Raw genomic sequence first — 23,760 nt, 5'->3', positions numbered from 1 at the left:
CCTCCATATTAAGTTATCCTCATCAGCAAAAAGTTGAAAAAAGTTATGGATTTGTCATTGTGCACACTTCCACAGTTATGGGCATGGGGGCCTGATACATTTTTTCTTAACGAACTATCCAATACCATTGCATTAGAGTCAGTACCATCCTTGGCAAAAACACAGTGGCACGGCATCGTTTTTGAAACACTCAGTAACTAGTTGTTTAAAAAAAGTTCATTTTTAAAAAAAAAATAATAATTATGTTTATGTATTTCTTTGAACACAAGGGTTGATCTCTTCTATGTTCTATCTATCAAAAAAGAGTTTTCTCAACTCCTCCCCATCTGTTTCTGTTTCTGATCTCCTTCACTTGTTTCATATTTTGAGTTTGAATAAGGTTTGATTCAAGATTTCTTCTTTTCAACTCTAAATCTCCTCCATCTATCGTGGATTTATCTCTTTTATTGAAAAAAAAAATTATTGTCCACTCGCTATTTTTTTTTTGACTCTTTTCTTTTCTTTTTTCAAAAAAAATTTATGATCTTGCTGGCCTCTCTTGTTAAGGAAATCCGATCCATGGCCTTTGTCAAAATGTAATACTTATAAGTTATAACAAATCAGCTTTTGTTTTGCATTGAAATTTGATTATTTCATTCCTCCATATTAAGTTTTCCTCATCGGCAAAAAGTTGAAAAAAGTTATGGATATGTCATTGTGCACACTTCCACAGTTATGGGCATGGGGGCCTGATACATTTTTTCTTAACGAATTATCCAATACCATTGCATTAGAGTCAGTACCATCCTTGACAAATTGCAACCAGCTTTCTGTTAGAACATATGATCAACTCTTACAAGGGAACAATTCCATTTCTTTGCCCTCCTTTTGATAAGAAAAAGTTTTCAATGGAGGGAAGTAGTTCTAAAAAAAATCACAATACAACTCAGAAAGGTAAATATAAGAATTTTGAAGAAATATTCATTTGCCTAGTTATGATTTCATAGTAGGAATGATAGACATAGATCCAATGCATATATTCCAATCATTTCATGACTTTAACCAAGAAAAATGCCACATAGTATGGCTCCACCTGATGATACATGAAACACTAAAAAACATTATTATATTTCTTCAATTTTGTTTTTTAGGTCTATTTTATTGAAGGTTGACACACTAAGTTAAAAGAAAAATGCTGATGATTTACAAGCAAAACGCAAAATCATGATTCATGAGACAACAAGTACTTCAAGGAGAGAACTGTATATCCAACAACAGTAGCCAATACTTTGAAGGCAAAATCAAGAAGGCCTCCTACCTCAACTGCATTCTTCAGATGATCAAGTTCCTTGTCCAGATCATTGATGAACTGGTTATACGCCTGCATCAGTGAAGACTAGGCTGTTTGTGTGTATCTACTACAAGCAACATTGAATTGCTTTCGATTGAAACTTGAAATGGAGAAAAATTCATTGTACAGAAAATAGTCAGAACTTATCCAGTGAATGGGAGCAAAGCATACAAGACTTAACATAAATGACACATTCAACAACAATATCTCGGTAGCCAATAGTATACAAGACTATTAGGAGCAGTCATACTCAAAGTTATGACAGATTTTCTAGACGCTTTTGCTCCACAAGTACCTTTTCAAGAGCATCCACAAAGTTTGATAAACTGTGCCGCATTTGCTCATCCAAGGAATTTGCTGCTTCCTCAACCTTGCAAAGAAAGCTTAAAGAAATATCCTTTGAATGATGATCTGTGCTCTTCAAAGAAACCAACTTCAGTCCAGAATCTGACATAGGCCAACCTTGCGACACCTTTATGAATGCATCGACTCCCACAACCAAATGAGCAACTATAGTCTGATCTCTATCCAAGTACTCAAAGGAGTGCCTTGATTTATTTGCACTCTTCACCACCAATTGTCTCAAAGTGCACAATATAATTCTGTCTTGCACTTTTCTCATAAACCATGCCAATGGCGATCTTGTTTCCAGAGCCACCAACGGGCAAAACAACTGCCTGAAAGATTTTGCAGCATCGACAATATCTCCAATGTATACATCATTGGGAAATATCTCAACGTTCTTTATCTCCATTTTCCCATCCAGGATTTCTAGCAGTAATTCATGATTTACATCAAATGGTTCAACAATATCTTCCACATTTTGCCGGCTTAAGTATTCCATTTTTGGAAGGTATGTTTGCAGTGACAACCTAATGCTGGTTCCATCAAAATCAATGACCTTTAGACCTGTCAATGCATCCTCAATCAGTCCAATGGCATCAACCCTTTTAATTTCGCAATCAAGATCCTCTAAAGACCTCAAAGTGTTTTTACTTTTCTCAAGCTGGTTTTCAAGATCCAAAATCTCAAATCTTTGGTCTCTATGAATACTTATCAAATCCAATGGATCTTCCCCATCTGTAGAAACAACATGTGTGTTGTCTTTTACTTTCTCCAGACTCTGTGATTTAATAAAATCCAACGAATATTTCAATGCTTCAAGATCACTGTCCAGCTGATTACAATCTTTGACATGAGAGTTTGTAAGAGCCTCGATTTGGTCGCTTATTTTAGCACTTTCAGCCTCTGTTGCACTAAGTTCTTCTTTCATATGCTCCATGAATGTGTCCAAGTCTTGAATACCCAACAAACTCACATCAGAGAGTTCTAACATAATCTGCTCCACTTTGTTCTCGAGATGGAGAGCACAGTCTTGCAGCAATTTTTCTGAATCCAAAGGAGGGATTTCGGAGAAATCTTCATTGCAAATAGTTTGAATGTTTGTGAGCTCCCTTAATCGACTGCTAATGGTGTCTAGATCGAGAAGTTCTGAAGAGGATATTGCGTCCATGGAATCCCCCATTCGCTGGCTATCTTTCTCCAATCCCCTCTGGTACTCGGATTGCTAAAGCCACATAATAGAGGAAACCAAAGTTCATCACTTCATATACTACATTCTCACTTAATGTTCAAAACATTTGAACGGTCCAACTAAAATGAAATGTAACAGAAAGAGAAACAACCAACACTTCATTTACTTACAAAAGTTAAATTTGGATTCCCACTCCAATGTTAACTAAGGGCAAACCTAGTCACAACATGAGTAACCAATAATTTTTATACTAGTGAAAAAAAAAGGTCGGGGCTTCAGGAATAATTTACCCAAGAACACGATAATGTAAGAGACCCACCAATATGAATGAATGGTTTGCGTTTTCCTTAAAATGTAAGGGGAGAAGGGAGGGGAGTTCTATAAAGTGAATTCAGTATAATCCTTAGCATTACAGTTTAAAAATGATCCATACCAATCTTTTGTACCACGAGATCGCTTCTCAAACAATGAAGAGTGAAATAAAACCCCAATAATCTAAGAAATCCCTAGGAAGATTTAACAAAAATGCAAGGACATGTATCAATATGTTGTATAAAAGAGACGAATCAATACTAACCCTAACCCTAACAATGATTCTTTGCCTATAGTGTAGTCCTGGTCCTCTCTCTCAATCATGAACGATGCTGCATTGATATTCTTCGGGTCTCTCTCGTACGAAACCCTATAAAGCCAAAAAAAAAAAATTAGGACAGTGAGTTTCAAGCATTTGTGAGTGAAGGAAATAGTGAGAAAGATAACAAGAGTGACGAAATCACTTTTTGTTTCTTCGAGGACGACCGATCGCTCCTATCGGTCAGGGGAGTGTATTCTACGATTCTGAGCCACTACATCTCAGACAACTTGCTCAAGCGGCTAAAAGGAGGACTACTCTTGATAAACGGCGTCGTTTCGAAAGACTCAACCAGACAACTAGTGCTTGTTAAATAGTGCATCAATCATCATGATGCGACGTCATTCCTTGCGGCAACCACTGGAATATTACAGAACGATCTAAAGAGGGTGTCTTTTTTTCAATTATTGTTATTTTTAAGAGGGATTTGTTTTTTTCTCGATGACACCAACGACAACAATAATTGAAAAAAAGACGCATCATGATGATTGATTCACTACTTAACAAGCACTGGTTGTGTAACGGCCCATCCCGCAGGATCCAACCGGGCCCATGGACCGCTACCCCCAACCCCTCACCAACTAAGCCATGGCTACCTATGTTCAAGGGTGAGAGGTCGCGGGATCGACTCTCATCAACAACCTACCTTCCGCAGCCATGGCTGGGAGTGGTGAGGGGTTGGGGGTAGCGGTCCATGGGCCCGGCTAGATCCTACGGGATGGGCCGTTACAGGTTGTCTGGTTGAGTCTTTCAAAACGACGCCGTTTATCAAGAGTAGTCCTCCTCTTAGCCGCCTGAGCAAGTTGTCTGAGACGCAGTGGCTCAGAATCGTAGAATACACTCCCCTGACCGATAGGAGCGATCGGTTGTCCCCGAAGAAACAAAAAGTGATTTCGTCAGTCTGGTTATCTTTCTCACTATTTCCTTCACTCACGAACGCTTGAAACTCTGTCCTAATTTATTTTTTTTGACTTTCTAGGGTTTCGTACGAGAGAGACCCGAAGAATATCAATGTAGCATTGTTCACGATTGAGAGATAGGACCAGGACTACACCATAGGCAAAGAATCATTGTTAGGGTTAGTATTGATTCGTCTCTTTTATACAACATATTGATACATGTCCTTGCATTTTTGTTAGGTCTTCTTAGGGATTTCTTAGATTATTGGGGTTCTATTTCACTCTTCATTGTTTGAGATGTTTCTGTCTATACATGCTCAGCTTCCCTTAAAAATGCTTCATAGACTTTGCAGTTCAATTTCCAATGACAATTTGAAAGTCATTATCTATAACAATTAATCATCTTGAAGATAAACATGCATAAAAACATTTGCATAAACATATCAAAGCAAGCGATCAGATAACTGACCTGTTCTGTTGCTAGTTCAGCTTGCTCCATGGATAACCGATATGCCAAAAACCTCTTATCACTTTTTTAACCAATTCAAATGCCTGCATAATCAAAAATAAATAAATCAATCAATCCAACAGAAAACCCCACGAGTTTGATAGGAAACTACCAACCCATCTCACCAAAATATAGCATAATACCATAAATGAATTTCACATACAGACACGGATATACACATATATTTACAAGCAGCACAAATAACCACTTTGAGGGGTTTTCTCTTCCAAGAAGTGCTAAGCAATTCAATACAAAAAAGGAAACCCAAGGGTAGCACCTAAGGGATATACAAGGTGCTAAGCCAGTAACGACTAGTTAACATAAGTATGAAAATTAGCAAACCAATGCATTTCCTAGCAGAGTAAGTACAAATTCATCCCAATCTACACGTCTAACAAAGAGATATAGAGTGGGTGTATGTTTGACTCGGATTCCCGTACAGGAAGCAACATCCAGGTCGAGAAACAACAAGTTCAACCCGATTTGGAGTCAATAGCAATCCAAACTCACCGAACATCTCAGTTTTACATCGGAAAAAGTTCAACAAACAAAAAAGATCTCAGAAACCCTTCAGTAGTGAAATTCAGTGAGAGTGGGAGTACTAGCATTAGAATCAGAGGGAAAATGACCACTCCACAGATTTCGAGTAAGGTCAGCACAAAGAAAGACAGCTTCGCGATAGAGATGGAAACGAGAAGCAATGGTGGCGGCGATCGCGTACCTGAATCTAATCTCTGCGGTTGGGATCATCGATGACAGTCATGGAAGGAACGCGACGATTTTCATTGAAGATTTATGATCTGCTATTCCCACTAGTATCATAGTTTTCTTTCATTTGAATCCTAGGCGTACACGTGGATCAGAAATATTTCAAACCTGCGGTTGTATGCGGTTCTTCGGGGACGACCGATCGCTTCTATCGGTCAGGGGCATTCATGGCTTCTCAATTTCTTTGTATTCTACGATTCTGAGCCACTGCGTCTCAGACAACTTGCTCAGGTGATTAAGAGGAGGACTACTCTTCTCTTGATAAATGGCGTCGTTTCGAAAGACTCAACCAGACAACCAATGCTAGTTAACTAGTGCATCAATTATCATATGCGTCTTTTTTTCAATTATTGTTATTTTTAAGAGGGATTTGTGGTGAGTGAAAGATTATCCGTGTTCCAATTTGATCATTGAAAATTAAAATATGTCAATTTAATTTAATTTGCTCCAATTTAATTACATGGGGTGTCAAGTCAGTAGATTGAAGACTGGATGCTTAGCGCACAAAGAAAAAAGAAGAAGTTCGAACGTGGGGACGCTTGTAGTCTTGATCCATGATCTCCAAGTGCTTCTCCCCTCATCGATAATCTCCTTCTCCGTTTCAAATCCAAACATTACACTTTAACCCCAACTCTCTAATGTCCGTAGCTTTCTGTCTTTGTTTTGTTTGTTTTTTCTTGTTTTGCTCTTATTTGATATATCTTTTGGGCTATTCACTCTGATGCCTTGTTGTTTTTCTGCTTTCGATTTGAATATAAAAAAATAAAAAAAACACCAACTCTGTTCTCCAATTTGATGCATACATTTTGTCTGAATGGGGATCTCAGTACTGGGTTTGATACTTTGATTTAGGAGAAATTGGAGATTTTAGGGTATTTTTGATATGTTGTTCTTTGACACTGACACATAAGCACCATTTGCCACTTAGTATTTTGGTAATGAAAGCCTGTCATTATTAGGGATATATATATATGGGCCGACCGAACCGAACCTTGAAACGATCGAACTTTGTTTGCCACATTATTGTCAGGCTCGGACTAAGTTTGGGTTAAACTCGGGCTTGATACTTGCTTAAAAATACCAAAGCCCAAGTCCGGCTCTTTTTAGACCCATTTATAATAATAAAAAAAAAGGATCATAAAAAACAACTAGTATTCAACTACTCATGTCAAATTTCAACTCAAAACACATAAAATATGTTATATTATATATATATATATATATATAACTATACATACATATATTTATATTATATAGATATAATTGAGTCCGTTTGATAGAGAGTATATTTGAAAAAATAAGTTAGCTTATAAACTGTCGAACATAAACTAGTTTATAAATTATCGGGTATTTGATGATACTTTAAAACTCATGTTAGCTTGTACTGAATGATTTTGTCATACACTACCGTGTTTTCGAAATAAACTCGTTGGTGGATTTTATACTTTCAAACGTTTTATGCTAATATATATGGTGGGTTTGGTAGAGCAGTCTATACTAACGTCTACGCTAGTTTATAAGATTTACCAGTCAACGTATACGCTTTATCCAACAAAGTCATTACTTTTATATCATATAAATAAGCCCTTTGGGCTTACAGATCCAGCTAATTTAAAATTGAGCTCAATTCGTTTAAGGTTTGAAATTGGCTTAACAATGCCGGTCAAACTCGTCAAAACCATTGCACTTAGCAAGAAACTTAAGAAACATTCACTTCCAAAATTGAACTTTTTATCTTTTTCTAAAACAAATGTAAGAGTGCGTTTGGTTTATATGTTTTCCAAGAATTTTCCGTTTTCACTTTCCACAAATAGAAAATGCTACAGGAAACTTGTTTGGTTGACGACTTTAGAAAACACGGAAATGGAAAATGGCTTGAAAATAGAAAACGAGAAAAAGTCGTTTTCTAAAATAGAAAACACGGGATTCATCGTCTTTCGTCTTCTTGTCCCCGTCCGTCTTCATGTTTCCTTTCATCTGACTTTCCGACTGCCCCCCTGTTCTTCCAACTCAATATTCAAATCAGTTCTGAGCAAACATTCTCTTTATTTTCACTTCGCCAATATGAACATACACACAAAAATTGAAACCAGCAACAGAAAGGAAGTTCAAGAAATCAATAATAAAATCAATACTTTTGGAACAGAGAAAAAGAACAAAAGAAAGAAATGAGAGAGACAGAGAGGGGTCTTATTGAGCTAGGTGAGCTAGCCCACTTCCAAGACAGAGACATAATTGGGGATCTCCCTCTTCATCTGCTCTCATCCAAAAGAATACGGTAATTCACTCTTTACTCTTCAATTCTGCGTAGTTGCCATAGTGAACTGCAGGGCTACTTTCTTGGGGTCATAGGATTAAGGTGAAGTCGACCCATTGTCGCCATACTTGTAAGGCCCTATGCTTCAATCTTGACAGAGAATGGAAAGTTCGGCTGGTTGGAGACAGGCAACGATAGTAGAACAGCCTTGAGGAGCCCTAAAGCTGCAAAAGAAATGGACCAAGGCTTGATTACCAAGCCCAACAACTGAGCCTCTTTTGGGTTTATCGCCCATATTGTTTTGGAGAAAAAATTATTTGATAATGGGAAAAAAAAAAAACTGAAAGGTTTTCTATTGTTTGTTTTCCTTTTCTTCCCTTCATGCAATATGTTTTAAATCATAAGGTTTTAGCTTTATGTTACACTATGATGTTTAAACCAAACAGAACAATAGCCTCAATTACATGTTTGACTTCCATTCACAAGGCATCAATACATACATACATATATATAAGACTTCACATAATTACCTTAAAAAAATAATTGATATAATTAATGTATTAATCTATTAAGATGGTAAATTATATTATGGGATCCATAATCATCCTGTTGCATATCACATGGAAAGTCATTCATACTTTGGTAGATTATCACATGATGAAACTATCATTAAGTTGTTTACAGACTGCTATTGTTGGATTTTATTACCACGAGTGGTCAGTGGCGGACCCAGGAATTTGAATCAGTGGGGGCACAAAAGTATTGCGGGGGTCCGGGGGCAGCGCCCCCATAATTTTTTTTGTTGGGTTCTATATGTAATCGATTTATGATTATTGATTGCAAATACAAAAACACATTAATAATAGTTCAAAGTAATAAGAAAATACATTGTAATTATCACAATAGCATTCAACATGTCTCCATATTTTATTTGCAAAACCAATGATAATGCATATGTAATCCCCAACATAGTCAACATTAGTTACAAATTGAAAACAAAATCAAATTATTGCAAATATCTCAAAAAGCCATGTACTTGAGCTTTTTTTGTTGAATTTGTAACGTCACATAAAACAATTTCTAAGATTTATGAGGTTGGGTTGGGTTGGGTCTAAACTAGTTAGTGAATTGGGCAAAAATTAATGGATTGGGGGCATCAATTTTTTTTATTGGAGGCCTTAAACTTTATTTAACATGTAATTAAGTAATTATAGCATATTTAGTATTAATTTTTTTTTTCCACTGGGGGCATGTAGTCCCTTCAACGTAGGTCCACCTCTGCAAGTGGTTTTGAAAGACAATGACTACGCATTGATGAATGCTATGGATCGTGTTGGTTCATTTGATGAATTTGCTTGACATGGGTCACTTGGTTGCGTCATGGTACAACATTATTTTCATTGTAATTAATGGATCACATATTCACAATGCATGACGTTTCTTCTTTTGTAGTCTGTCCCACCACCACTAGAAGAACAATGTGTGATATGTCTTTGGACATATTAATCAAAACCACTTTGTGAAGGTATCCTTGATTTCTAATGCTCCAATGCCTTCTATCACGATTCAACGGGACACATTTAGACACCATTGTGTAGCACAATGTGATATAAGTTATGAACAAAATTTTAAAGACTAGACAAATATAAAATTCATTAATTGTATCCCAACAAACTGTACATTTAAATTCTAATTAGTATTTTATATGGACTTGTCATTAAATTGAGAAAGAGTCATGGGTTGTTGGAATTGATCTGAAATAGTAATAGTATGCATTAAATTATTGAACTTGCATAAAAGTGCAAATAAAAATGAGTACCACTTTCACATCCATTGTTCGATGTGAAAACCAACTCTCGAGATATCAAATAATTGAGAAGTCGAGCATTGATAAAAGTACGAATTGTCAATAAAATAGAAAGTTTTAAAATACGAATAAAATAGAAAGTTTTAAGAAAAACACGACACCAAATTTACGTGGTTCGGCAACTTGTCTAGGTTCACGGAGTCAGATCTTTTATTAAAGATGAGTGTCAACGATCCTCTTACAAATGTGGAAACGATATGTATTTATAGGCCTTGAGGATTTGTCAGTTGATGTAGTTATGCCAGTTCCTAGGACAATTTAACTGCCTCTGGTAACCTCCTATTGTAACTGCTCCTGCCTAATTATAACCGTCGGATAAATTGCTTATGGATAAAGTTCTTTTGTCTGGGAACTGCCAATCTTCTAGAACCTTACATACAGAATGTATAGTAATTTGCTCCACACCTACCATATATTCTCAACTTAGCAATTTTTTTTTCTCTCTATTTAGAATTTCCCCTTATATGTTACTATCTGTTGTGTACGGGATTGTCAAATTGAAAATAGGAGGCGAAGCAATGTCGAGACAAGTTTATTCTCAAATTCAAATTATTTTCATATTTAGTTAAAAATTACATAAAAATTTGTACCTATTTTAAGACCAACCATATATTCTCAACTTAGCAATTTTTTTTTCTTTCTCTATTTAGAATTTTCCCTTATATGTTATCATCTGTAGTGTACGGGATTGACATGCAGATTCTTTTGTAGATCCCTTTTCATTAGGTCCCACCAAGACAAAATGCAACGTGGCAGAATACTACGCGGTTATAACAATACTTTTGACCACACGCAATCACAAACTCCCCTACGTTAAAAAGCAACATAGGCGGTGAGAGAGAGAGAGCTCCAAGTCCCCTTCTCTCTCTAAAATCAAGGGAACAGAACCCCATTGCTTCGCCTCCTATTTTCATCCTTATTTGAAAAAAAAAATAGAAAAAAGAAAAACCCTAATTTATCTATATATTTATTTTCTTCTCTGCTTCTGTGTGTGTTTTAAAGCCGTAATTTCAGTAATTTTATATTTATATTTTTAATTAGAGAGGGGCGTGGACGATCTCTAATTCTCCTAAATCACACAAATTTTTTTCAAAATCTCTTCTCACTATGGCCTTTCACGTAGCTTGCCCAATTACATGGTATTATACACTAAAACCCCCCCTTTTTCCCTCTTGTTGTAGGCTTGTCTTCTTCACAACACTCACTCGAGCGAGCGAGCTCGTTCTCTCTGACTTGTCGTTTGCTTTTGCAGTCGCCGAATCTGCTATTGCACGCTAGGGTTTCCGCGAGATCTCCAGGGGGCGAAGGGGAAGACCGGCTTCTTGGACGAGGTTTCGAGAATCGAGGAGTTCCTGAGGGATCCTTGGGGAATTAGGGCTTTGAGGGAGGGTACTGTTCAGGTCTCGGTCCCTAAGGTTGAGCCAGTTGTCGTGCCTGCTGCTGCTCCGATTGGTGTTTTGAATGGAGCTGCTGGAGGGGGTGATGCTGCAGAGGAGGCAGCGTCAGCGCAGCACAAGCGTGTGGCGTTGCAGAGGAAAGCTGCAGCTACAATGGTGGCTGCCGAGGATTATGCCAGGCGGTTTGAGGCTGGTGATATTGCGGTGAGGTTTTGGAATAATTTTTTATGTGAATGCTGTGGTTATATATTTTTTGGTTGTTGTAATTTGGTTAATTTTGAGTTTATGAGGTTGGTTTGGCCGTTTGGGGATCATTTTCTTGAATTTCAGCTAATATATGTTGGCATTTGAGCTTCATGAATTTAGAAGATTTTTTTTATGTTGTCAGTCTCTGTAAATTGGAAGGTTTGTCATTACAGTGTTTGTAAGTAGAGTTTGATGTTCCTGTCATCTCCTCTTGTTTTTGGATAATTTGGTATGATTAGATTGTTAGTTATATGACATTGCTTTTAACAACATTGTGATTATGTGGACGTGGAACAAGGAAACACGTTACTTACAAAGTTACAATATAATTCCCGTTTTTGTATGACTAATTAATGCATGATATACCTGTCTTACTTTTTTCTGAAATTTTGCATTGGAATTTCTTCCGGTGAGATTTAGCCGTTTGAAGTCTGGTTATGCCACGTGCTTTTTGGCGGGTATTTGTTTATTTGTATCTGATTGCATTAGCTCAATATTGATTTCTTTTGCTTGCATAGGTTGCCTCAAAAGATGCTGCTGTGGATGAGCAGAGCCACTCCAGCATCAACGTGATGTGTCGGATATGCTTCTTGGGGGAAACTGAAGGAAGTGAAAGGGCAAAGAAGATGCTTTCATGCAAAAGTTGTGGCAAGAAGTACCATAGAAGCTGCTTGAAAGCTTGGGCGCAAAATAGAGGTGTGTTTTTAATGGGTCCCCATAGTTTGGGTTGTATGTTTTATACATCCTTATATGGTCTTTAATGCAGATTTATTTCACTGGAGTTCATGGAGCTGCCCATCATGCCGAATCTGCGAGGTACTTCTTATAAGAATATCAATTAATTTCTCTGCTTATTCCTTTCTTGCCTGACTGTTGAAATGCTCATTCTTATGAGCTTTATGCTGTAAATTGGCTTTCAATTTACAATATGTGTCGCAAACTGACGTGTCACTTTGTGTCACTTTCTATGTTATAATAATCAATTGGTCCAAAATGATATCATATTAATGCATACCTTCCGTTTTTATCGATTTAACATGAGAAGAATATAATTGTAGTTGGATTTTGTTGATTCTTTCCTTAGATGGTCTCCTGATTCATTGCTGGAGTTGTTAAACTCACGTGTCAGGTTTTGTGACACGTATCATTTGGTACATCTCATGAAATGTGGATTTTGAGATTATCATACTCATGACTCTGTATCGTGGGTGCGCTAAACGGCGATTCCTTGTTTGTATTGTCCGTTTCATATAATGACGCGTGGAAGATTGAATTGGTAGTTTCTATTGTCGGGCAATCAGGGAGAAACTAGGCAAAATGAGGCACTGGAGAGGACAAAATTGAAATTAAGATTAAGGGAGCAGATTTGCAACTTTCATGTGGTTAGGATAAACGGTAGTGAGGAAAGGCGAGGATAGAAAAGGAGACTCGTTATATATCAATATATGTGTACCTTAAGAAGATTGTAGAGAGAGAATAAGATATTTTGTGTTTTTGAGTTTCGACTTATGAAGACTCACAAAACGACAAGGGTTTGTGGTGGATGCAATAATTAAATAGTCCAGATTTGTTAATTACATGAACATCTGTTTCTTCTCTCATTTTGTAAACCCTTTTAAAGCCCCATAAAAGTAAAAAAAAAAAGAAGCAATTTTATTAAAGTGGCTTTACTGGCATATATTATGAATTGATGCCACGTGTAAGTACTTTTAGGTTTGAAAGAAATTGTTTGCCCTTAGAATTCCTAACGGTTAACTTTAAAAACAACATGGCAGGTTCCTTTTGAGAAAACAATGCCAAGGGTTTTTGTATGTATAAAAATATTTTTTTATGACCTTTTCAACCTAGTAAACTGCAAAGCAATACTTAAAAGGAAGTTTTAATTTCTAATATTTTTCTTATACAGATAGATATATATATAAAGAAATATATGTAGTTATATTTTGCAGCAAAAAGGAATATATGAAAAATTCATGATACTTGATTCGGTTTAGAAGAAATTAGGAATTAATAGGTGGTAGAATACACAAATGGCAACTATCTTCATGACTTGACGTTTTCTATTTATGTCCTTGCTTAAGATTCTGGATTTGCTCTTCAGCGCGTCATCGATATATGCTTTGTTCCATTAAATTACATCCTTGAAGTACTTTTTTCTCGTTTTGTTATGTTATGCAACTTTGATTGGAATTATATCAGTATGGAGATGTGGAGTGTGAATATGTTGTCATGATGGAAATATTTGTTTCAATGAAGTTCAACACCATTATACTGGTATCTAGTGGAAAGATGCTGAAGTTGTTTTAGCAGGACGTAACCAGCGACACAGAGTTCGAAATGCATGCCGTAAGTTAGTGCTAATAGTAGATGTCACAAATACATACTTGAGATTGTTATGTAGGAAGATAGTGAACTGATAACTGATAACATGCCAGTGATGAGTGGTATGGGCTCAAAAAAGGTGTCATAATAAAGGAACCACGGGAAGGATGCTGGGGCCGGGGGGAGATGATGAGAGAGAAGCTATTTAATTTAACTCAATTATGTGGCTTAAAGTACTTTTGATGGAAGAATATGAAATTTTCACCTCATATATGTTTTTCTAGTTATTTGGAGCTAATTGACACCAGATGTACCTATTGTATTGACCTTATATCAAGTTCTCATTTTCTGCCCCTGTTTTGTCTTTTGTTTGTTGATGCAAATTAGTCGCTGGCTCATAATTCTGTTGTATTTACATGCTTTATCATTGATATGCCTTTTCTTTACGTGCTTGATGGTGATTTCGCTTGAACTACTTTTCCTTTTACCTCGTTTCTTTTTGATTATTTAAGGTATGTCGCAGAACTGGGGATCCAAATAAGTTTGTGTTCTGCAAAAGGTGTGATGGTGCCTACCATTGTTATTGCCAGCATCCTCCACACAAGGTGAGGCATATGCTGGTAAAAGCTGACAATGCTATTTGTTAATCATGATTCATGGCATTATTATATTCCTTTTTTGTTTTTGCAGAATGTGAGTTCTGGGCCCTATTTGTGCCCAAAACATACAAGGTGTCACAGCTGTGGATCCAATGTACCTGGGAATGGCTTAAGTGTGAGGTAGTAATTAATATATACATTCTAGTTATTGCTGCATGCGCTGATGGTTGGATAAATGCTGTTCTGTTATGGATTAATAAAGCTACATGCTGAATTAATGTTTCATGTCAGAGAAAGTGTCAGAAGAGAATGAAGTTCCCTTGACATTTTGTGTCAATTTATCAATTTTCTGTATGACATAAACAAAGCTTTATGAATCAACTATCCTATACGGAGTTCCAAATGGAGCCTGAAAGGACTATATTATGTACAACTATCATCATCATCAAAGCCTTTATCTCAAAAGTTTGGGGTCAAGTACATGAATTTATGAGAATATCAACAGGAATCCACCACGTGTATTCGTTTTCTCTATTCATTTCTATCATGGATCACACATTCATCCACTCCTATTAAATTCATATCATATTAATCGTCTTATGTACAACTATCATATTAATCGTTTTATCGATGCTGATTGTTTTTTCATTCATCTTGATCAAGTACTTGGCTCATCCAATTATGATCCATACCTGATTTTCATCATCGTCTGTTTGTGAGTGGAGGAATTTTGTTGAATTTTTAGCAGTTGCATTCATATTTGAGAAATTGTATATAGTACATCATTTTGGTGTCTTTGCTCAGGATATGTAGATTTATGTTTTGCTTATAAACTTGCAGGTGGTTTTTAGGATACACTTGTTGCGATGCTTGTGGAAGACTCTTTGTGAAAGGAAACTATTGCCCTGTTTGTTTGAAGGTATTATTTATTTCCTTGAGATGTTGGGATATGGTGGAATTACTTTTCATTTTCTATTGACAAGCAAATCATAGCTTTCTATTGTGGACTGCATAACCAGTAATTAGTAGTTCCTATGCTTCAGGTCAAATAACTAACAAAGGTAGATGGGTTTATTTTTGTTTATTTATATATTAATGCCTCCGCCTGAAAATTGATTGACATTTTGGTGTATTGCTTTGATCAGTGTTTACATGTTTGCAATTCTAATATGATATATTTTTATAGTTTTCTATGCAAAAGAATTTGACTTTCTTTTTGGTTTAACCTTGTAGGTTTATAGAGATTCAGAGTCAACACCAATGGTCTGCTGTGATGTTTGCCAGCGATGGGTGCACTGCCACTGTGATGGCATCAGGTCCATTTCTGCCCTTGTATATTAACAAGTTCTTATAAATTGAAATCTTGCAAATTCATGATACAGTTTACAGGGGGAGCTTCAAGTGGAATGCTTGTTTCCAACACTTCAAAAAAGTGAAAATTTTGTGTTGTGGCTTTTGCTCATGTGGAAGTTATAACTATTGATATCTTTCCTCATAAACCTGAATACAGGATTTTCACGGAGTAGCCTCTTTTTATTTGAGTCTCAACGTGGGAAAACGAATTTATACCTATATATACGAGTCACGAGATTGCTTATTTCTGAAAATTTGCCTTGCAGTGATGAGAAATATTTGCAGTTTCAAGTGGATGGAAATCTCCAGTACAAATGTTCTACATGTCGTGGGGAGTGCTATCAGGTAATTTTAGTTGCGTGGCCTATAATCTTTTCTTTGGACATAAACAAAGAAAAAAAGGAGGGTGGGTTTATTTATTTAGAGGAGGGAGGATTGGTGAGAGGTTGTGTCGTTGAAGTGTTTTGTTTTTTCTTTTTTGGGGGTGCGGTTCCACTTTCCAGGTTAAGGATCTTGAGGATGCTGTTCAAGAGCTTTGGAGGAGACGAGATATAGCAGATCGAGATTTGACTGCTAGCCTGAGGGCTTCTGCTGGGTTGCCAACTCAAGAGGAAATATTTTCTATTTCTCCTTATTCAGATGATGAAGACAATGGTCCTGATCTGCTGAAGAACGAATTTGGCCGTTCAATAAAGGTCTCTCTTAAAGGATTGGTTGATAAGTCACCTAAGAAGAATAAGGAATTTGGGAAGAAATCAAGTAAAATGTCTGCCAAGAGAAAAGGTTATGAGGAATCCTTAGTAAGTAAAATGGAGCCACGCCAGAGATTTGGAGGACAGAATGATACCCATTCTTTTAGACATAGTATGGGTGATGATAAGAACAACAATGTGCAGTCTCACCAAAGTAGATCAGATGTACGTTCTTCTCCCATTGCTGGAATGGCAAGCCGCTCCGAAGGAATCTGCATCAATCAGCCGGTTGTTTTGAAACAGAAATTTGTCAATGAGGTGATGGTGAATGATGAGGATAGGACATCCAGAATTGTCAAGATCAAGAGCAACAAACCTCTTAGTACAGATACTGAGGATGATGCTGGAAGACTGGATGGAGAGTTGAAGACTGTGAAGAAGAAGAAATTAGTTATAAATCTCGGTCCACGGAAGATTAATGTTACTAACTCTCCAAGGTCTGATGCTTCAAGTTGTCAAAGAGAACAAGATTTAGTGATTGCCAATGGTATGTCAATTAGTTTTTTTTTCTTTCTAAAAAAAATTATGCTCTTGTTTTTTTTTTATGCTTATAATCTCTTAAGTTTGGCTTTTCAGTTTGTTTGTTTATCTAGTTAACGGCTTTTGACTAGGAACCATAATTGCATCTTTCTTTGTTGTATTTTGACAATGTTTTTGGATAGATCAATACTTTTTTAACTTTTCCAGTAAGGATTAGCTAGTATATTTCCTTTTGTTTTTGGCTCATGTCATTCTATTCATGAACAGACAGCGAAGATACGGGACGCCAGAGAATGAACGAAAAGTTTCTGGTGGATAGAGATGAAGGCACTACTAAGTTTGGCAATGGTAATGTTGTGTCTATGGCTTAGTTTTCATCATACTTTGTGGCCACTTGTTAGAAATTGTAAATAGAGGATAGTATGTTTGAATTTTTATCATCAAAGACATCATTTGGGTCTTCCTGCAATTTGCAGGAGACAAGATTGATTACTCTGGCCAAGTTAAAGGCTTGAAGTTTTCTGGCAGAGAAGGGAATTTGATAAAGTTTGGAAAATTAAGGTCTGAAGGATCTGACTTGAACCCCAAATCCGGCAGAGGGATTGCTGATGGATGTGAAGCAAATTCCTCAGAGCACACACATACTTCATCAGCGAAAAGAAGCATTGAAGGAAGTAGGGTTGCAGTTGTTCCTGCTGCTGAATCTGCCACATTAAGAAGTGACAAGGCGTTCACTGGGAAGCAATATGAGCGCAGACCCGAAAGACATGTTGAAAGCAATGATGGTCGTGGTGATACAACTGTTTCACATGCTTTGCCTAAAGATCCTAAACCTTTGCTGAGGTTCAAATTTAAGAAACCTAATCTTGAAAATCAAAATTCTTGGACTTCTAACCCTGAGGAAGAGAAGAGCCTGATTAAGGGCCAACGATCAAAACGAAAGAGACCATCCTGTTCTGTGGATAAAGCTTGTGTTAATGTAGATGAGGATGTTCAGCAATTGCATCCTGGCAGTCTAATGGAAGAGATGATGGATGCTAATTGGATACTAAAAAAGTTGGGTCGAGATGCAATCGGAAAAAGAGTGGAGGTTAATCAACCGTCTGATAATTCATGGTAAGCTTGTCACCTTTGTTTGTTCTTTTTGGGGGTTTGGGGAAGAGGCAAGGGAACAGTTATAGTAGGTACATGGGCCACTAGAAACACTTTCGTAAATTGTGTATGTTTTACTCTAATTGATAGTTGTTCAGTATTATGTTATTACAAAAGCCATGGTGATTTGAAGTCTGTCTCATCAATTTCACAGATAGTATCCCTATTATTATTGGGCAATTCCCTTGGTTCCTGGACCTTGTTGCTATGATATGTTCATAGCCTTAACATGCATCTTAGAAGCTTCTGGATGTTTATTTTGAAAATGCACTCCATATTATGTGTTCAAGATGATCATTTACATTTGGTTGAATGTCTCGATTCTGTATCCTATCAGAAGTTTGCTATAAGTGTGTTGATGTGGTTGCTTTTGAAATTTTTGATAGTTTAAGGTTGATTAGTTTTTTTCTCTCCCTTTAAATATCCAGGCATAAGGGAACTGTCACAGACAGCAATGAAGGCACATCGATATCTGTTACTCTTGATGATGGTAGAGTGAAGACTCTGGAACTCGGGAAGCAAGGGGTTCGCTTTGTTCCTCAAAAGCAGAAGAGGTCAAAAGCATGAAGACTGGATGAAGTTGGGAGGGTTACCTCTTTTGGAGACTTTCTTCCTTATTAGAGGTGAAGGTAGATCTCCATTCCCCAAGGGCAGAACAACATTCAAGTCCATCTTTCTGGTGTTATAGCTGTTGATATCTCATTGAAGTATTCTTCTTGAGGCGATCAATCTTCTCCTCTGAAGAACTATCTTATCCAAGGAGGAATTATTCCAAAGGAATGTCTTCATTTTTCTTTCCTTCACACCTTCCCCCCTTTTATTCCAATACAACTTTGATTCAAAACTGTGGCTCCCTTGTCCTGTCCCATCAAAGTTTCACTCTGTTGTAGCAAAGTGGAAAACTAACATTTTATGTCTTTGGCTTGTTATTGAGTAGGCAGAGGACCTTTATTAGCAATCTAGCCAGTTACTGAAATCCTTTCTTTCTAGGACAGTCGATTGATCATGTTTGTGTTACAAATGCTTTGATTGAAGCACTGGGAAGTTCATTGAAGCTTTGTTATTGATTTATTGTCATGTTTACAGCATGGGGGATGCTTGTTTTATGAAATTTTGCTTGCCTGAATGAAAGTCTACTGCAAAATCTGTCGAAATTTGTCTATTAGGCAAGTTGAGATTTAATTGTGGATTGGTACCTCCAGGCAACTTATAAAGCCTACTGTCAAAGAGGGGGAAGGAACTCTGTTCGGGTTTAAAGATGTTACAGTTGCCTGGGAATGGTGAGAATCATTTGACATGTACCAAGTTGTATTCTGGCTGTGATTCTTTTTTTCACTTAAAAATTGTTGATTCATGTGTATTCTGGTACTATACGCCTTCCTCCCATGACAGGAAAAGGTGGACTGTTTCTGTGTTTGTTATCGAGTGACTGATTTGCAAGTTATCTGAAAAGAAATCATAGCGTCAAATGGTATGGTTAATGATTTACAAAGCTTGTTTTTGACTGAAAATGATTTCACTGCCTGTTGTTGATGTGTTGTAGAAATTGGGAAGTGTAAAATAGTGAAAAGTGAGATGCTTTCAATAAGTTGGAACTTTCTTCCAATTTTTTTTTTTTTGAATAATGCTTTAGAACTCTAAAATATGACCCCCGTGCAATGTGAACAGTTGGATGTTAAATGAGTGTTACATATGTGTTTATAATCAATGACTATTTAATATATCACTTAGATTTATAGATCATATTGAGGTCATATTTTGGGTGCATATATCATTGCGCTCTCCTTTTAGCAAGTAAGTTTGAAATGTCAACATGGGTGGAACCATGTGTATCTAGAGGTAGGCGGGTAGCTACCCCTTAGAAAAAAATTAATAGTAATAATATAGACATTAAATTTTTTTTTTTCCAGAAGACTGCCTCATCTCGAGTAAAATGATTCAAGTTTGTACACATATGATATTTGTTGGACCGAAACACTCAAACACAGGCCATGAACTAACTAATAACAAACCCAACACACATGACACATGACACATGGACCAAACTTTAAAAGCGATGAACTACTGAAAGCCCACAACTCTAGCAAATAATATCCCAAGATCAATACACTAGTCTTCAAGGGAAGAAGATACGAAAGACTTGGTACATTGTTCGAACCGACTCATCATTGGGGGTGGGGGTTTATGTTTGCCAGTGATATATATGGAACCAAAAAAAAAAATCCCAGGGGCAGCGACCCCACACTAAATTACATCCCTGAATGTCAGTAACCAAGTTTGCCAATATTTGTAGTTCACAAGACTCACGGCCAGCTAGAAAATTGTTAACTTGTTACTAAAAGTATAGAATTGAAACGAAGTGTGTGAGAATTTTTTACAAGTGATTTTTTGTGTCAATCATACAGGTGGAGGAGGCAAATCCAGTAAAAGCCAAAACCCGACACAGTCCTCCGAATCTAAGTCTTCTTGTATGGCAAGGAAATGTAATCCTCCAGAAGCCTTCTTTGCTGCTTCCCAAGCTTCAGCCTCACTTGTTGTCACGGGTGTTTTGTCGTAGGTAGCGTAGACATAGCGAGTAGAGATTCCAACAGAGAGAATCAAGCAACCACGAGAAGTGTCCGCTTCAATTGAACATACTTCTAGTCCGTTCATCCAAGCTGCAGCAGCACATGTTAATGCTTTTGGTTAGTCCTTGTCTAATAGGTGATTTAACAAAATATTATGGGAGACTGTTCAACCTGTAGTGAAAATGGAAAAAAATTAGCGAGCTACGAAGTTCTCAGCGATTAAATTTATCTGTCTAGCAGTAAAAAAGGTTCTTAGAGATTGCAAGAACTACGCGTTGCATTGGCCTTCTTCATACTAAAATAAGTGACAAATTGCAGAATGACAATATCGTTTACGGTTTGTGACCCCATAAGCTTTAAAACACGTAGGGAACTTAATTTACGCATATGATCAATAATTCCAAGAAGATGACATTGTTGGAGTTCACATCTACAGTCAAAGCAAAGTTTCACCAAAGTAGTAATTGCAACGCAGGTCAATATATGAGAATTTCCAAAACCAGTGGAAATTGTTTTAAGACTAAGAGTACTCCTGATATTACGATTGTTCCATCTAATGACCGATCCAAGATTCCTATTCAGCGTAAACCTTGTAAGCCCTTGAGTCCATCGTAAGGTTGTGTTACACATTAACAAATTCAATCAAGATTTGGAGTGTCATATATTTCGTACTTAGAGAATATGCTTGTTTTTGGCAACTAATACCAGATGCAAGAACTGAGAACGCACTAGGAACTCAGTGTTGCTAGGATGGTTTATTACGTATGTGCAACACCTAGATATAGATTCAAAATCATCTGAAGAAACATACGGGCACTTAGCAGTGGCTATAATCAAATCAATGAGAAAAGAATAAAGGAAATAGAACTGCAGATTTTCCTGATAAAAGTAGATGTTGGGGGTAGTACATACCTGCTAGTGGCAATGCACGCGAAGATGCAACAGCGAGTCCAGGAATCAGCATCTTGTCATCAGCTTCAATTCCCAATAAATCCAAATCTAGACCGGCACCAAACATAGAGCTTTTCTCTAATGATGAGGTTTCCTCTCGAACAGCTGAGAATAGAAAACTAGGATTAAGATGTTCAAATTTATTTTGAAAGTAAACTACGTTTCACGCTTTTAGTTTGCAACACAGTGTGCTCTATTGAACATGATGGGCTTCACTCCTTTGTGAATTTGAACTAGTTAACATGGCGGATGATAGAATTAGAATATGTTCAGAGGATCGATGTGTGCAAGTTACAGGCAAAAATAAATGTGAAATACTTTGCCAAGTATACTGGAAAACATTTGTGTAATATCTGTCAATATAATCTTAAATAAGGCTGCAGCATCAGTACCTGAAAAAGGTAATTGGACAAAGGCCCATTTCTCCCCAAACAAATTATCTGGAAGATTCATCGGGAAAGGGTTATCTAATGCCAGAAGTGGTTTAGATCCCTTTTGAAAACCAGGATGACGGGTATAGACAGTCTCATATCGTTCTTCCAACCATAGTAGTAGCGATAAACACTGCAAAATCAAACTATAAAACATGAGAAATGGGTAACGAAGTTCTACAGATTAACGTAAATTCTTTTCTGGAGACCATTGGAAGAAGAGAATCCTCTACATGCTGCACTGATAAAAGGAAGTGCTTTTTCGGACACGAGTTTATGTTTCTTTAATGAACAGATATTGAATGCCGGTCAGACATCACTTAGACAGACTAATTAAATATCATAACACATCGCACATGAGCCATTGGTTGAGTTCGCAAGGAAATTATTGTGCATACTCTAGGTCATGGACTTCGTGCCCACCCGCACCTCCTCCCTGTCTCTCGGCCCCAAATGGGCCTTAGCTATAACAAATGTATCATAAAATATGTGCAAAATTACACTTAATACTTCAAACATAATCCTTATTATTACATATAAAAGTCTACTACTATGTATGCCTTTTGTTTTAAAATGCCTCTCCTTTCATAGAGTGTCTGTAAAAATACAATTAGTACTTCAAAGATAGTCCTTATTGTTACATTTAAAAGTCCGCTAGCTCGTATGCCTTTTGTTTTAAAATGCCCCTCCTTTCATAAAAGAATCAAGCAGCTCTTTCGGAATAATTTTATTTGTATCCAAGCAGTAACAAGCCTTTTTGGCGTTGTTCTCTTGATATTGACAACAAACCATGTATACACGGGATAAAAATGTTTCTTCCTTGCCCGCATCATTAAGATTTAATAGTCTATCACTCTATTGTCTAGCATTAGATGCAGTTCATTCAAGTTGCTTGAAATGGGTTACCAGTAAGTATTTATTATAGAAATTCACAGCACCTAATGTCCACGATTCTCAAACAAACAAAACCACAAATGCATATGTACCCGTTTACTAGGAATAGGCTTGATACCGAGCTCATTACAAGCTTTATTTATAATTGTCTGCATCTGTAACCTACATATCAAACAGGAAAAGTGTTAACACCATTCTTGTTGTCTGCATATGAAGACTATCATATCAATAGTACCGAAAATACCATATATTCACCTGAAAAACCGGATTTTCTCCGGCATGGGTATTCCAAGATCATCACTAATAGACAAAATAGCATCCTTCAGAGTAACACTGTTGATAACATTATTAGGAAAGTACTTTGTATATTGAAGTGACAATGAATTATCACACACAACAAGCTCCCAAACCTTCTTCCCTCTGATATCAAGTATTGGCCTGGAACAGAAATCCAGCTCCCATTCCACAAGGCTACTCGGATCGGTTTCTGGATCAAAATAACTCATTTCTGCAGTTGGGTCGTCTTCAACTTCATCAATTTCCTCTTCCTTTTGCACTGAGACAGAGCTTTCAGACACCGACTGTAAGCGAAAATGGAGCAATTTTGAAGCTGTTTTGTAAGGTTTTGTAGAGAACGTAAATGGGATTTTTGATGGTTTCGCACGGAACAAGAATCTGGAGCCGGGTTTTTGAGATTGGATTGATTGGGTTTTGATACTCGTCGGATTGAAGCTCACAGTAGCCATGGAAGCTCCTTTCAAGCAATGGATAAATGGTTGGGATAAAGTTGTAGCTTGTTAGTTATACATCCACCACAGACTA

At 36.9% G+C, this 23,760-nt stretch overlaps 3 protein-coding genes across 4 annotated transcripts; 1 reads left to right on the top strand and 2 right to left on the bottom strand.

Annotated features, from left to right (window-relative positions):
• Nucleotides 1–1,393: 1,393 nt before the first annotated feature.
• On the bottom strand, nt 1,394–5,803 carry LOC120015731. Of its 2 annotated transcripts, none has more exons than XM_038868270.1 (3): nt 5,624–5,803; nt 4,864–4,946; nt 1,394–2,897 (listed from the first exon to the last, which is right to left on the bottom strand). In XM_038868270.1, the coding sequence occupies exons 2-3, from the start codon at nt 4,891–4,893 to the stop codon at nt 1,587–1,589; spliced, it is 1,341 nt and encodes a 446-aa protein (XP_038724198.1). In that variant the 5' UTR covers nt 4,894–4,946; nt 5,624–5,803; the 3' UTR covers nt 1,394–1,586. The 2 variants fall into 2 exon arrangements, with proteins under 2 accessions (XP_038724198.1, XP_038724199.1); XM_038868271.1 differs by having other exon boundaries at nt 1,394–2,882; nt 5,624–5,766.
• A 4,848-nt stretch (nt 5,804–10,651) lies between these two features.
• LOC120015181 lies at nt 10,652–19,183 on the top strand. Its single transcript, XM_038867429.1, has 13 exons — nt 10,652–10,933; nt 11,047–11,395; nt 11,956–12,133; nt 12,204–12,253; nt 14,272–14,364; nt 14,450–14,538; nt 15,199–15,277; nt 15,592–15,674; nt 15,978–16,056; nt 16,215–16,950; nt 17,211–17,291; nt 17,420–18,059; nt 18,524–19,183. The coding sequence occupies exons 1-13, from the start codon at nt 10,902–10,904 to the stop codon at nt 18,660–18,662; spliced, it is 2,628 nt and encodes an 875-aa protein (XP_038723357.1). The 5' UTR covers nt 10,652–10,901; the 3' UTR covers nt 18,663–19,183.
• Nucleotides 19,184–20,357: 1,174 nt separating this feature from the next.
• LOC120015173 (protein TAB2 homolog, chloroplastic) lies at nt 20,358–23,720 on the bottom strand. The gene is made up of 5 exons (XM_038867413.1): nt 23,194–23,720; nt 23,031–23,100; nt 22,006–22,177; nt 21,575–21,718; nt 20,358–20,752 (listed from the first exon to the last, which is right to left on the bottom strand). The coding sequence occupies exons 1-5, from the start codon at nt 23,682–23,684 to the stop codon at nt 20,493–20,495; spliced, it is 1,137 nt and encodes a 378-aa protein (XP_038723341.1). The 5' UTR covers nt 23,685–23,720; the 3' UTR covers nt 20,358–20,492.
• Between the last annotated feature and the right edge of the window lie 40 nt (nt 23,721–23,760).

Source organism: Tripterygium wilfordii, chromosome 14 (genome assembly GCF_013401445.1).
Source record: "Tripterygium wilfordii isolate XIE 37 chromosome 14, ASM1340144v1, whole genome shotgun sequence".
NCBI classification, from domain to species: domain Eukaryota; kingdom Viridiplantae; phylum Streptophyta; class Magnoliopsida; order Celastrales; family Celastraceae; genus Tripterygium; species Tripterygium wilfordii.
The sequence above is the reverse complement of the archived record's forward strand: the minus strand, read 5'-3'. Positions and strand labels throughout refer to the sequence as shown.

What these genes read in the sequence shown, in the direction of transcription:
- LOC120015173 (XM_038867413.1), bottom strand. Translation starts at nt 23,684, where the DNA reads ATGGCTACTGTGAGCTTCAATCCGACGAGTATCAAAACCCAATCAATC. An exon ending in AGCCTATTCCTAGTAAACGG is followed by an intron (nt 22,178 to 23,030) that starts GTACATATGCAT and finishes TTGATTTTGCAG; the next exon opens with TGTTTATCGCTACTACTATG. An exon ending in TGTCCAATTACCTTTTTCAG is followed by an intron (nt 21,719 to 22,005) that starts GTACTGATGCTG and finishes TTCTATTCTCAG; the next exon opens with CTGTTCGAGAGGAAACCTCA.
- LOC120015181 (XM_038867429.1), top strand. Translation starts at nt 10,902, where the DNA reads ATGGCCTTTCACGTAGCTTGCCCAATTACATG. An exon ending in TTGAGGCTGGTGATATTGCG is followed by an intron (nt 11,396 to 11,955) that starts GTGAGGTTTTGG and finishes TTGCTTGCATAG; the next exon opens with GTTGCCTCAAAAGATGCTGC. An exon ending in TGCCACTGTGATGGCATCAG is followed by an intron (nt 15,675 to 15,977) that starts GTCCATTTCTGC and finishes TTTGCCTTGCAG; the next exon opens with TGATGAGAAATATTTGCAGT.
- LOC120015731 (XM_038868270.1), bottom strand. Translation starts at nt 4,893, where the DNA reads ATGGAGCAAGCTGAACTAGCAACAGAACAG. An exon ending in CTGAACTAGCAACAGAACAG is followed by an intron (nt 2,898 to 4,863) that starts GTCAGTTATCTG and finishes ATGTGGCTTTAG; the next exon opens with CAATCCGAGTACCAGAGGGG.